General features: G+C 42.0%; 1 protein-coding gene across 1 annotated transcript in view; it reads left to right on the forward strand.

Annotated features, from left to right (window-relative positions):
* Nucleotides 1-441: 441 nt before the first annotated feature.
* The window catches only part of nalf1b (NALCN channel auxiliary factor 1b), a 101,168-nt gene continuing 86,739 nt past the window's right edge, over nt 442-14,870 (forward strand). The window contains exon 1 of the mRNA XM_085374729.1: nt 442-1,149. Within this exon, the coding sequence (XP_085230855.1) occupies nt 442-1,149 (708 nt within the window). The remainder of the gene's footprint in view (nt 1,150-14,870) is intronic.

Genomic DNA, 14,870 nt, shown 5'->3' on the forward strand with positions numbered 1-14,870 from the left:
AAACTAGCCTGCCTGCATCAAACGGGCTCGTTGCTCTCCTTTAAGTGAATCTGCAAAGCGAACGGCGGCAGACGCGCAGCATCAGCACCGAGAGGCTCGCAACAGCTGGTCTCCCTGCACCCCCGCCGAAAGAACAACCCCGGGGAGAGACGGTAGGGAGAGGAGGGCATGCGGTCAAAGAGGACGCCGTTTCCCCCCGGAGAGCCATGGAGAACCGGGATGCGGCAGCGCGAGGCTTAATCTGTGCGGGCTCGCTAATTGGATCGGAATAGCTCCGAGTGCTGCGGGCGCGATAGTGGAGCGCCCTGGACCGGCGGAGGCACGGCACCCCACCGATATACAGAGGAGAACCAACCGGAGTCCATCCCCCAACAAGTCAATGAGTATTGTGGCAGAGCAGCCCCCGCGGTGGAGTCGGCCAGGGCAGCACTTTCCTAAAATATGACCAGGGGTGCTTGGATGCGTCGGCAGCATGACGAAGGCTTAAAATACTGGTTTGCACCCCGAGAGAACGAGAAGCCATTTACCGAGTCGGAGAGGGCCCAGAGATGGCGACTGTCGCTGGCCTCTCTGCTCTTCATCACCGTCCTCCTCTCTGATCACTTGTGGTTCTGTGCCGAGGCAAAACTGACGCGAACCCGAGACAAGCGGTCGGGCGACATGGGCGAGTACCCAAACTACCGACACCACATCCAAACATCACCTGACCCCCAGCGTCTCGCCAGAGAGCAAGATGTTATTTTTCTAGGGAATTCTACCAAACCTCTGTGGCGAATGGACACCTGTCACCCCGACAGCCTGTCCAAAGACTGCTTTACTTTCACGGACGCGGAGACCGTGTGCCGGGGCCTCTCTGGTAGAGGGGAAAACGGGACACAGTTGGCGTACGTGAATCTGAGCGATTTGTACCTTTCTTTTTGTAATTCCTACTCACTTTTGGATTTGTTTTACGGGTTTACGAGTCTGTACGATATGAACTGCACCCTGGATATGGCCACTGGGGTGGATGTGCTGGGATGCCGTGAGTGTGTCCAGGCTTATCAGCGTCTTGACCAGGAGGCGGAGGACAGATACCACGAGTTTGAACTGCTGGTTCAGAAATACGAGACAGATGCATACTCGGTTAGGACGTGCATGGAGGAGTGCAAGGTAGGACTGACGAGGCCCGGCTATGTCACTCACACACACACACACACACACACACACACACACACACACACACACACACACACACACACACACACACACACACACACAGTGAATTTAAGGGGGTGGGTTCACAGTAGTCATGGCAACCGTTGAGCATATCTGTCAGTATATTGGTATTTATTTTTCAGAGGTCATATTACCGTTAGGTTATGTGTCTCCACAGCATCTCTTGGCCTGTCAGCTGTTCATCATGAAACAGCATTGGGGGGGGGGGGGACTAGAGCACAGCTCCACAGACACTGCTGCAGTCAATCATTCTCCATCAATCCTCCTAGTTTCTCCTTCTCTACCACTCCTGCCCTGTTAAAGGCTTCCTAAGGCTGGGGCAGTGACGATTTGACATTTGGACAAAGGTTCACACTTGTAACACAGCTCTGTGAATAGAAGGGAGGGCCTCTGAGTGGTGCTCGTTTCAATATTGTTAATAGCACTCCAGTGATTTCTGTACCTAATCCAGGCTTTGCATTGTCCCCAGTTTACTTGTTGTCCCAATATGTGCAGCCCCAGAGCACGTATCTCAGGCGTTTGACTTGCATCCGGGTTGTGCAAGTAAACAGCAGAGTATATCGAGGTCTGTATAATCGTCTGCACACACAGACACTTTGCCTTGTGTTAGCTTTGGTATCCAAGGCAGCCGTGTTGAACAATGAAAAACGAGCTGAGGACACATCGGTTAAATTACACTTCAACCTGTTTCATTTGTTGTGCACTGGACTGTTGCAGAGGATTGTCTCTGCATCAGCTGTGCATGAGGCTGTGTTCACTGTCCATGGTGCTGAAACAAAACAAAGGCCTTTCACAGGATGTATCCATTTTCTTCAGCGATTGTATTTATTTTGACTATGTAGTTAGCTGTAATGTCACATAGACCATTGCCAAACTAATTTCTTGGACTCTTGGGATAGGATATATCCAGTCTCTGTCAAGTCAATCCAAAACTGAACACCTTCATGTTCGGCTAACACCCCTGAGAAATATTAATTATTTACTGTTGGGTCTTTCATGAGCTGGATTGAGAACCAGCAGTGTTGAAAGTATAGAATATGGTAAATGACACTGAAGATGTGAGAGGAAGGCTTGACAAGGACAGAAGGGATTTATGATGTTAGCCTTGCTTGTACTGTATCTGGTAGAGGGTACAGTGCATGCACCATTAGCCTACAGGCACTGTATTTGTAGCTTGTTTCTGTGTGTATTTCTGTGTGTGTTTCATGAAGCACAGTCTGAGCAATTTTCTCATGCTGAACACTGAAGTTTTGAAAAATTGTAACAGCAGTCATCGTCAAATGTGTCTAATGCCAGGCAGGCTGCACAATCACTACAACAGAACTATAACAAAGGTGGGGAAATTAACCTTGAAAAGCAGGAAATCTTGCATTCAAACTGCTGTCACAATTCTTCTGCAACCCAAGCTCATTTGTGCAAGATGGATGTTGTACGAGGGCAGATGGCCAGAATGCTGGCTGTGCTTATAATCCATGCGTGTAAACAGGAATAGTTAGTGGAACTATACCAGTGATAAACCACCACAATAAAATCGTACTCTGTAGTATGTAAATAGCATATTGTGAGTAATGTTTGTCAAAGAGTGTGTGGATGCATAGGTACAGTATGTACAGTAAGTGCATGATACTATGTACTTGCTCTGATATCTTCAAGCTTCTTCCTTATTATGTCATCTAATCAGGAGTGTGCCTTTGCACTCCTACTCTTTGCTAATGTAATAAGACTCAGGCAGGGCTACAGCAGCCTTTTAGCCCCTTTATCCCAATTTGAATTGCTAATCTGCTTCAGTGACCTTTGTGAAAGCACAGTACCCCGGGCAACGATACACAAAATTCACGGTTCGGTTCGGTTCGATACTTTGGTGTCACGGTTCGATATTTTTTCGATACAAAAAAAATGTTCATGCCTTTTTAGTTTGTCATTTATTAAAATTATAAATATATATTTTAACTCAAAAGTACAGTTTTTAAATTTAACCCTAACCCTTGTGCGTGTTTTTTATTTTGACAGCGAATGCGCACCTGCGGACCACTTATGTGCAGCCCTGGTTATTTAGCTCGTCATATTGCAGCCACAGAAATTCTTTTGTCCATGAAACCATAAAGCTGCACTTTCTTTTTGCCTTATAGTCTGATTTGTCATAACTTCTCCGTTTTGTGGTAAGCTTTTCTTTGGCTGTCACTTCTTCACCCTGACCTGTCTTATTTGGCTCAGCAGAACTAAAATATATATCCTGCTGCTTTTACACACGCACTCACATAAGCTCAGGGATTCTCTGCGCGATCAACCTCTCACATGTTTAAGCTTGCTGCGGGAGATTTCACTTGTCATGTTTGCATAGTAAGCTAACGATTAATAAGACGATGTCAGAGGAATTGGTGCACAAATTATCATCACTCACAGATCAGTGCTGTCGCTCTCTATACACCGTTCGCACGATTGCAAAGTGAAAGCAAAAAAACAAGCGCAAATTCAAACGCGATTTCAATATGTCACATATTGACAGCGGCTCACCGATGCCAATGACATAATTACCCAGCTACATTTCTGAAAGAATGCAAAAGCATTGACATATATTTTTCCTTCCTACAATAGCCCGACTGAAAAAATCGCTAGCCCCAGGAGTTGGGCTAGCGATATTGCAATCCCTGTATCTGATTGAGGAATCACTCATCTTTGGAAAAGAGAGTTTATTACAGAGAAATGGCTCTTTCCAAAATAAAAGCTATACTATCCGCTTCTTCTGGGCTATATTCTCAGCAGCATAAGGAGAATCATGTGCTAACAGCTGTCTAAATGACTCGGCTAAAGTTGTTGTTTTTGTCTTTGCACTAGGATGATGTCGGAGTAAATGTGCAGTCATATTCGTTGTGTTCCCACTAGTGCTTTCAGGTTAATCTCATTGAAATGACCTTAACGCCACAACACGGCAAATCTCCGTTAACGAGCTACCGCCGATCGCCCCGTGCATGGGGCTAGACGGCCAACACGTTAACGAGCTAACTGCGCTAACACACTAGTTCCCACCCATGTAATTGAGCATTGCATGGCACATCCAACATACTGTTTTACTTTAGTCCATGACTCGCTTACCTTCAGGGTCATACGTCACATGAAAACCAAAATAATTCCAAACGCCAGATCTGAATGAGGGTGGGGGAGGTCCATGTTGCAAGGAGAGCTTAACTTCTGTCTTGCTAGCTTGCCCTGCGCTCTTCCTTCTGACTATGCTGTCTGTGTTGAGCGCTCAGTGGATCTGCGCTCGACAGTGCAGCCTAGGCGGAGTAGTCGAACGCAGATTCACTGAGCGCTCAACACAGACAGCATCGTCAGAAGGAAAGTTGATAAAATAAATTACAAATGTTGTATTGTTCGATACATATGCGTACCAAACCGAAAGCACTGTATCGAACGGTTCAATATCGATACGAATATCGTTGCACCCCTAGTACGTACATGTGTAGCAACAGAAAAAAACATGTATTATATTTCACAAGGTCAACATTAGAGTATAACTCAACTTTACATGGTGAAGCTAAGAGAGATATTTGCAAAAGAATTTAGAGGTATTTGTGTTAGTTTAGTATCTGTGAGTCAGAACAGACTGGTGCATGGTCAGTCCTCCAGTGTCAGTGCTAAAAATAAAAAAGAATACAGAGGCAAAAAGTATTTTTCATGTGCTGACATTTAGAAATGCCCCTCTTATTGATCTAAGTTATAAATATCTTCTATTAAAAAGACAAGGTTGGTAATACTTTGTCTGGTAAATCTTATAAATACTCATTAGTGCAACAATTGTGTATTTGCCAATTAAAGAGCCAATATTTATTAACATTTGTTTTAAAAATTAAAACCTTCTTTATGTAACATGTTGTTTAAAAACGACCTTTTTAAAAGGAAAAAATGGCCCTGGCGATATTAATAGATAGCAGATTGGCATTACAATGTCAGTATGAGATGTTGTCTTTGACTAAGGTAACACTCAGAGTCTGCGTCGTGAACGTCTCTATAAAACCCAACTAATTTGCTAAATTAGCAGCCCCAGTTGAAAGTCATCATTATCCTGCTTTAATGTTATTTAAACCTGAGCGACGTCTGAGGCTGCTTTTTTCTCCCAAATCTGACGACATGTGACTGTAGCACAGATATAAACAATAAAATAGATGATGGCTGAATCCTCATCAGCAGCTACGGTGGATATATTATGTTCCAACTTTGACAAGTAATTTCTGAGGATTATATGTCAGTCTTAGAAAGTGCTATACTTTTCTTTTCTTTTCTTTTCTTTTCTTTTCTTTTCAAATACTCAAACTGAAGTGAAAGACTGGCAACATGAAATGAAACGTATCAAAGCAGAAAAATGATAGTTAGCTCCATTATTGTTTGGACAAAGACATCATTTTTTTGTAGTTTACTTGTAGTTTTGTACACCACCACATTTGATTTGAAATAAAACAGTCAATATGTGATTGAATGCGGACTTTCAGCTTTAATTCAAGGGGCTTTCGCTGTAAATGGTTTAAGAATTACAGACATTTGTATAACTAGTTCCCCAATTTTGTGTGCTCAAAAGTAATTGGATAATTAACTGATAAGCAGTTTCACGGTGAGTTGAGGCAACCTTTTCCCTTGCTATTTTATGACTGAAGTCGATTTTGTATTTTAAATCTTTTCACTATAACTTTAAATATGAGACCCAAAGAGGTGTCAGTAGAACTGAAGAGGGCCATCATTAGGAATGGCCAGATTGATTAAAGTGCATGATGACAGAAATTTTTTAATGGTTAAAAAAACAGAAAAAAACAGCTTCACATCTATTCAAGTGAAGAAGATTCTCAAGGGGGAAGACATATCATCAAGAGACAATCAATCAAAGGATGTCTTCATGGATGGAGAGTCTACAACAAAATGCAAACCACTGGTTACACTTTACACTTTTTTTTTTTTGCCTGTCCCGTTTGGTTCTTTTGCCATCAGAATTGTTGTCTAAAGGCGAAGAAAGATGCCCAACGGATTTACTTTACCAAATGGACCATCCCAGCCTTGCTGTATTGGTCTATTTGATTCACCTTTCCTTTTATTGTTTATTTTATTTTCATTTGCTGAACACGGGACAGACTTGACTGGGGAAAAGAAAAGGGAGAAAGAAAGAGGGAAAGAAAAAGAGCGGGGAAGAGGAACAGTGATAAAGGGCAAAAACCAAAAACCAACAAAACAAACAGACAAAAAGTACATATATCAATCACCTGGATCATCTGTTGAGAAAGAAAAAAGAGAAAACAAGCAAAGAAAAAGAGAGCAATATAATAAACAACATCATCGTGATGATCTATGTGAATATAACAGTAAATACTAAATATTAAACATTATTGTGCAGCACGTAAGATCGACAGCGCACAGTGTGCTTTGAGGTAGCAGCCAAAAAGGGTGTAGTTTGTGTGTGTCAGCACCCGTGTGTACACCTGTGAGCGCGCTTGTATTTAAAATGTTCCTTCATGTAATGATCTGCTAGAGGGTGTGGGGAGCTACAGCCCCGTCCTCCAGGGCATGACGCAGGTATGGAGGAGATCAAGACTCCAGACATCCAGAGGCCCCAAGAGCAAAGGAGACCAAGGAAGACCAACAGAGGGGCAGCCGTGCCACTATCCCGGAAAGAGCTGAGGAGAGTCCCAGATGAGGTGGCGGTCAGCAGCCGCGGAGCAGAAGCCAGGGGGGTTGCAGTGACGTGCCCGTGAGCTTTGCTGGCAGCCAGCTGTGCCAGAGTGACCGAGCCCCAGGCCGAGAGGCCGGGGGCACCCTACCCCCGAAGGAGCCAGAGCGAGCCCCAGGCTCCAGGCCCCAACAAGCAGCCACCAGGAGTGAGCCGGTGGGTACCTGGACGCCCATCCCCGGACTCAAAGAACCACCAACGCCCCGATGTCTAAGGGCGTCTGCCACTGGCAGGGGGAGTGGTGGGGGGAGATAGGCCTCCATACCATGGAGGGCCTGAGATGTCCCCAGAGAGGTGGCGTCTGATACCCAACCTGACATATGGACACAAACAAACAGGCACACACAGATACAAACATCCATTCCCACCCTCATGCTCTCATATGCAATTACTCAGCACTCACCCAACGTGGAGACAAACATAACTAGACACTGTACACACAATCACACTCCCCAAGCGTACTCTAAGCCCCGGGTCTAGGTACCCTTGCTCCTGGAGGGAGAAACTGCACCCAGACCCAGATTGTGTTACCCTTTTCCCTGGGGTGGAGAGAAGCAGACCGCCCCGACTCCGCAGCAGCAGGGAGGCCCCACACTCCACTGGTTACACTTGAGAGCAGGAGTGGCAAATTAGATTTTCACAGAAAACAAAAAAGTGGCTGCAAAGGTCTGAAGAAAATTCTTTGGATAGATGAAACCGAGGCGAACTTGCACCAGAAGGATGGGAAAATAAGATTATGGAGAAGGCGAGAAATGAGCCGAATCATTCCACATCATCTGTCAAACATGGTGGAGGCAATGTTATGGCATGGACATTTACAGTATGGCTAGGGCACTAGAGTTTATTGATGAGAGAAGTAGCAGGATGAATTCATGAAGTGTACAGGGCTATCCTCTCTGCTCAGGTTCCACAAAAAGCTTCTTTTATGGGCTCAAAATGTGGTCATAAATATTTTGTACTTGTAAATCAGGATTTGTATGTGTAAAAAAGATTTGTGCGTGAGTAAAAAAGATTTGTGTGTGGACTTAGCCAAAAAAACCCTGCAAGTTACAAGTACGAATTTTGACCCTATTTTTCTTCCTTTCATCTGATTGGTCAATGTCATGTCAATCACAAATGTAACAATCCAATCAGAGAACAGATGGGTTTGGCTGTCGGAGGTGCGTTTTTTTGAACTGCAGGTCTTTGAAGGGAATAAATGCCTTTTTACATGCCAACCCAGTGTTTTCCTTCATCACCACGAAGGAAAACAGTCTGTGGTCGTCCGAGTTTGGTGATTTTTGTGTCACAGCTCTACGTGTTTAATACAGGGACTTCCACAGCCTTTTCAACAGTGCTGTGGACCGCGTGTGGGGGCGGGCAGAGTTTTGGAAATGACAGTCTTCATTACAAAGCTTTCTTCGTTATGAATTAGCATAGATGTTTTTATTGAACATTTGAAGAACTAGCAAAAAAAGCAGAAACTCTTGTAGAGGACATAAAGTCAGAGATAGAAAAGACAAGGAGAAGGTGCATCTAGTACAGGTAGAGCTGCTGCAAAAACCCACAGAGCCCAGCAGCCAGCGCAACAAATTCTGGATCCTTTGCTTTTAGTTAGCAGTTGCTGTGACTCACAGCAATGGTCCCGGGTCAGCCCTGACTTTGTGTTAAACTAATCCTAAAGTAATAATGGTATTTCTAACCACTGATATACCACAACTTTACCCTTTCAACAGCTACTGAAAGTTAGGGGACCTAGCTGCTACCCTTCAAGGACCTGCAGTTCAAAAAAACGCACCTCCGACAGCCAAACCCATCTGTTCTCTGATTGGATTGTTACATTTGTGATTGACATGACATTGACCAATCAGATGAAAGGAAGAAAAATAGGGTCAAAATTCGTACTTGTAACTTGCAGGTTTTTTTTTTGGCTAAGTCCACACACAAATCTTTTTTACTCACGCACAAATCTTTTTTACACATACAAATCTTTTTTACGCACACACAAATTTTTTTTACACATACAAATCCTGATTTACAAGTACAAAATATTTATGACCACATTTTGAGCCCATATTCTTTCTGCTTCTTCAGAAAGCTGAACTTACTTATGAATATGCACGAAAAAAAAAAACCCAATGACACCACAACACAAGAAAGCTGTTTAAGGCACTTACAATGGAAAAAAATCAAGCACTGCAATAAATTCACTCAAAAATTCAATACTTGTGTGTGGGCTGTCTATGTATGATCTTCATCGGAGCATGTAGCATGAAATTATTATTATTTTTTTGCTACAGTATCTGTCTGCACAGACAAAAATGAGCATAACCTGCATTTAAAGTGACGAATCGGGATTTCATGTATGACATACAACATAATTGAGGAGGCAGCACAGCTATTTCACTGTGTACATAAATGTTTAATGTATATTTGTGTATGTGTTGTGTGTGTGTCCTTTGCCCACCCGCTGCCTATTCTTGTGTTGCTTTTATTCCTTAACCCATTTATGTTTTTCAAACCTTTTAATGTTGAATGTATCTGGTTACTTAACAACCGTACATGTGCACATGCGCACGTACATAAGCTTTAATCAGGTTGTGTCACTGAGACGTTGAGAATAAGATTTGTTTTTCTAGAGAGACAAAAGAACATGAAACATTCATAAACAGCCAAACTCTATTTGTTTACATAAACATCGGTGCGTGCGCGCGCGCGCACACACACACACACACACACACACACACACACACACACACACACACACAGAAAGAGCCCCATGAGCAGTGTTTCCTGCAGGTCCAGACCTGACTGTCCCTTCCGGTGTAATTTAATTTGCACTCCCATAATTCTCTGCTTCTCTGGTGGCTGTGTCTCCAGGGCTCTGTCTCAACATGTTGATCTCCTTTCTCCCTATATCTGTCACTGTCTCTGTCTTACTTTCACATCCTCTCTCTCTTTGTCTTCCTCCCACCTGTGTCAGAGCTCTGAGGAACCAACATCACACATATATGTCCAGCATCTGTCTCTACGTTACCTCCACCCCTCTCTCTCTCATCCTCGTAGACTTTTGTCGTCCATCTAGGGGCCTTGTTCTCGCTTCCCCTCTGCCTTTCTGGAAACGTGGGTGTTGAGCTGCTCGAGTGGTAGATACTCATCTAGGCTAAGGTCCTTTCCTCCCTTCAATTACAGGCCTGTCCACATAGATCACCGTGTATGCTCCTCCTCCATGCCTGTCTGGTCCTTTGCTTACTCAATTTCTAATCTATTGCTTTCTGTTTCAACAAGACTCTTCAGCTGAGCCCTCATTTCATTTAGTTGTTTAGGTTTATGTGCTTCCACAGAGGCACTAAACACACAAAACAGCCACGGCTTGTGGAAACCGGTGTTGTTAGTTTATCAAGCATGTGGTCATAATGTCTTAGGTAAACTGAAGTAATGAGACAATAAAACTGTATCTGCGAAGTCAGAGAATCACCATCAGCACGAATACAGTTTTTTTTCTGAAGGAAGCATTAATGTTTTTACCAGTTTTCTTGTTAAGACATCCAATATTTGAGTTTTAAAGTTTATTTCTCTCCTTAGGGAGGCAATAACACAACAAATTCCATTAAAAACTGGAATTTCTGCATAGTTTGAGCTTACTTATGGGTGGGAATTGCCCATTTGTGATAGAACTGTGGATATGGGATATTTTTCAGAGAACATCAGACTTTCCCATATTTTGGTTAGTAGTGTCATCTAAACAAAAGCTGCAATAACAGGTATTAATAATGGTTTGAGATTTTATTTGGTATATCCAATAGAGATGGACCAATCCAATATTACGTATCGGTATCAACCTAAATTACTGGATCGGATATCGGAGAGAAATAAAAAATGAAATCGATCCATTAAATATCACGACAGCGCCTCACAAAACTTGCGACATGGCGTAACTCAGCTCATAACCTTAGCACGTCGGAGCAGTATGCGTCACGTGATAGAGCGGCTGTGGCATGCGAGACCTGTCGGCGGTCTGGTTGAACATTTGGAGCCTCGCTACGTGCTGCCAAATCGGCATTTCATCTCCGAGAAAATTATCCCAGAGAGAACTTAAGCAAGTGTGTAAGTTCATCTCTGAATGTTTGTAAAGCATTCCCACGTTAAGCTTAACAGCCGATATATGTTGCGACTGCCTCTTCTCTCTCCCTCCTTCTCCTGTCGCTACTTCAGTCATGAAACTGATCAATGATTGGCTGATCGGCTTTTCTGTCGCGAGTCTGTCTCTCTTTGTTTTTGGCCCACTTTGCACCAGCAGCTGAACAACAGCAGCATGTTTATGCTTGATAAGCTGTTGTTAGAATTTATTTAATATTATTATTATTTAATATTACTTTTTACACCAGGATCTTTTTCTATGCAGCTGATGGCTGGTAACTGTGCAGGGGCGGATCTAGCAAAGTTTAGCCAGGGGGGCCGATACGGCATTAACAGGGAAAAGGGGGGGGGGGGGGGGGGGGCACAAAGACATACTTTTCTTTCTTATTCTCATTTAAAATGTTGAGCTTTTAATAAATAATTATCTGAATCTTACACCCAAAGTTTTAATCTGATGTAAAATGTATAGAAGTCCATTACTGTATATAGTAACTATTAAGTTGAACATACTCTAGTAAGCTATAGTACTTTTTCCTTTGGGAAGATACCATCTGTGCAGTCTGCAATTCTGTTGAAGAAAGATGTTGAATCTATTCAATTATTGTGGAAAAATAATTGATTTCTGTGCATTTTTTTTAAACATGTGCATTAAATTAAAGTTGTTTACGTCGATTAAGCATCACGAGGCGGAGGGTGGGGGGTGGTTCCCTATTTTTGTTTTGCTGGGAGTTGGCAACCCTATTAGTTAGGTTGCTTAATATTTCTGCTATGTACTATTTAAAATATGAGAATGGGGAGGATTGAATAGGTTTAAGTTTATTAGATTGATCAGTATTGCTGAACTATGAAATATTTTTGTGGACAGTGTATTTTTTGCATACAGGTATAACAGAATAGCTTTAGTGTTTTTTTTTTTAAACTTGAGTATGAATTTATACAAAATGCAGCAAGATATTGAAAAAACAGTTTTATTGATTAAAAAATACACTATACTGGATTCATATCGGTATCGGTAGATATCCAAATTTATGATATCGGTATCGGACATAAAAAAGTGGAATCGTGCCATCTCTAATATCCAAGAACTGGAACTGATCCTACTGAGAACCAAGTAATCAGCATGGGTCATTAGATAACATTTTTGTAACATTTTACAGTAGTCTGTGTAATGATAGTCATACCCAACCAAAATGCACCCCACTATTTTGAAAAAATCAAAACAAACACGGAATTTAAAGAAGAAGGTGATCAAGAGCCACACAAAAATTTAATAGGTCCCTTCTTTTCACGTGCTCCACCTCTCTGCCAAGTTTCATGTCAAGCAGCTGGGCAGTGTTTGCCTAATCCTGCTTTCACACAGACACACAAACCAACAAATGGCAAAGAAAACACTACCTCTGCCAAAGAAAGCTTCAGCTGAACTATATGGAGTCTATTACAATAGATCTCTGTGTGCATGCAATATACCTTTTGTCCTGATATTTCTCCTCAGCGTGACAGAGCGGATACATATATTTGTATATAAAAACTTTAAAGGTGAATATTGTTTGATTTTAGCGGTATGCATAGTGGAACTCTGTAAATAATCACCTTTCAGTTCTCTTTCCTCTGTTGATCCAGAGACAAAGAGTAGTAGAAATCCCCATCAAAGACTGCTGAATAAAGCACCAGCATGTGCTGTATCACAGAGCACATGCTAAGCTAACCTGCATGTTTCTAGTCTTTTACTCTCACCATCACACATCAGAGGTTTTGTACTGTGATCATTTCCGACCATATTTTATGCCCAAGTGTTTGTTCATTTAAAAACTGCAAGTTGTCCTTAATTTGATTATTTCATCTATGTTCCACAGCCCTGATTTAAAGCAAAATGAGTGCAGTCTGCCATTAGGGTGATAGGTTTCAAACGTTTACCCATTCATACACTGAGTCTGGGATCTCTGGGCGGTCACTGGTACTGGAGCTTTAAAAAGGCAAACCGATTCAGCATGTGCTTCTGTTAACACCTTTTATTTTAATAGAGATGTATGCTATGAGATAAGCTGTTGTTTGATGAAATTAACAGCTTTTTATATAAATTAAATGAACGAAGGCTTTGTCAAGGCACATAACGTACAGATGGTTCTGCTATCAACACAGACAGCATGGGCCTAGTGGATGTCCTCCACTTTTGTCTCTCAAATTTAATTAGGGCTCTGTTGCTTTTCTGCACAGCTCAAACAGATGCAGGGAAACTCCCCTTCATATGAGCTGCCAGTGTTTGTTTCTCCCCAGGCAGGAGATAAGGGAATGTGTCTGTTCAAGAAGAACACAGCAGCACTCCCATGGAAACGCCTCCTCATCATCCTCAATTCCCTGTCTACACAGCACAATGAGACCATACAGTTCCCTCCTTCACTGCCTGGACCCTCAGCTCCAATCAACACATCCACAACTTTTTTTGTTTCATATATTTTCTTTATTTCCTTCCCTGGACCACTGCTCTGGCAGAGATTTTCTAATTATTCATCCCCTGTTTCAAAAAGTCAAGTGTAGGGCTGTATGCATGCACGTGCAGATGTGTCTCATGGTCTTTTGTGCCTGTTGTGTGCAAACTGTTGTGCGCAAACCACAAGTGTTCAGCCAGCTGCTTTAGGCGATAGCCTAACTTGACAAATAATGAGATAACAGTTGCAAATTCATTCTTTTACTGTCCTCAATTCAGTGATATGCATGTCATAAACTAATCAGGACTTTTACAAATGCACACTTGGCTATCTGTCTCTCCTCTCCGCTCTTTCACTGGTATGCTTGGTTGAATGAGTTGGCGAGTGGGTGATGTGTTATGTTTGATTTTCTGTGACAAAGTGAAAAGAGAAAAAGGACAAGAGAGAGTGGAAATAAATTGATAACTGTATGAAATGCATTAAACATTGGAGATATAAAGTCTGCAAACATCAAGAACGTATTTGTTCATAATAACAATGCTTTTGAGGTGTCCCATATCTATCCAAATCATCAGTATAACAGAAAAGATCTGTATGTTTATGGGAAGACTTTGTGTCCAGAATTTGTCTGTGTACGTTTTACGAAGGAAGATGACAAATGGATGAACTAAAATCAATGTTACAAGCTTGATTTTAAAACACAAACCCTCTGAGACAGAAACATACTCGGCAGTTTGCCAAACTGTCACTGAATTCGTTCTATTGATTTCTGTTAAAAATGTGTGCAACACAGTCTGATTGCAATTTGTGAAATGGCTTTTGTAGTATTTCCAGATTCAATGAACAGCAGTGGTGTTAGTTGTGTTAGTCACGGGACTTTCACTTAAAAGACTAAAATCTGGTCTCGTAGACCAAAGTTTCTGTCACACCAAAGGATGAGATCTTGGTTTTTGGGTTGAAATGTTGCAGTCCCATCAGATAGTCTTTTAAAACATACCACATGGACAACATTGTAGACAGGGAAGGGATCTCACTATGCTCAAGTGCTACTGTGACCAGTCAGTGACGTTCTTCTTTGTCCTGGGATGTACAGTACATGTGAACTCAGCCCCTGTGCGTAAGCTTGACAATGGTTTATAAACCCAGATTTGTTTGTGTGATAGAAAGTGAAACAGGCTTATCTAACTGAAAAAAATAGAATATATTCAATAATAACTGTATTAATGTTTCTCTGTTGCAGTTAATTGTAAAGCAGGGAGTGGTAGTCTGTTCTACTCTGACATGATTTTAGAGTTATATCAATAAGCTGCAGTGGTGTAATACATAATAGAACAGGACATAAATTATTCTGTACATACAAAAACACATGAATTATGAATAGAATTAAGGTAGAAAGGTGG

This window comes from Diplotaxodon limnothrissa, linkage group LG16 (genome assembly GCF_057381915.1).
Source record: "Diplotaxodon limnothrissa isolate DT_005_m linkage group LG16, D_limnothrissa_male_GT1.1, whole genome shotgun sequence".
Taxonomy (NCBI): domain Eukaryota; kingdom Metazoa; phylum Chordata; class Actinopteri; order Cichliformes; family Cichlidae; genus Diplotaxodon; species Diplotaxodon limnothrissa.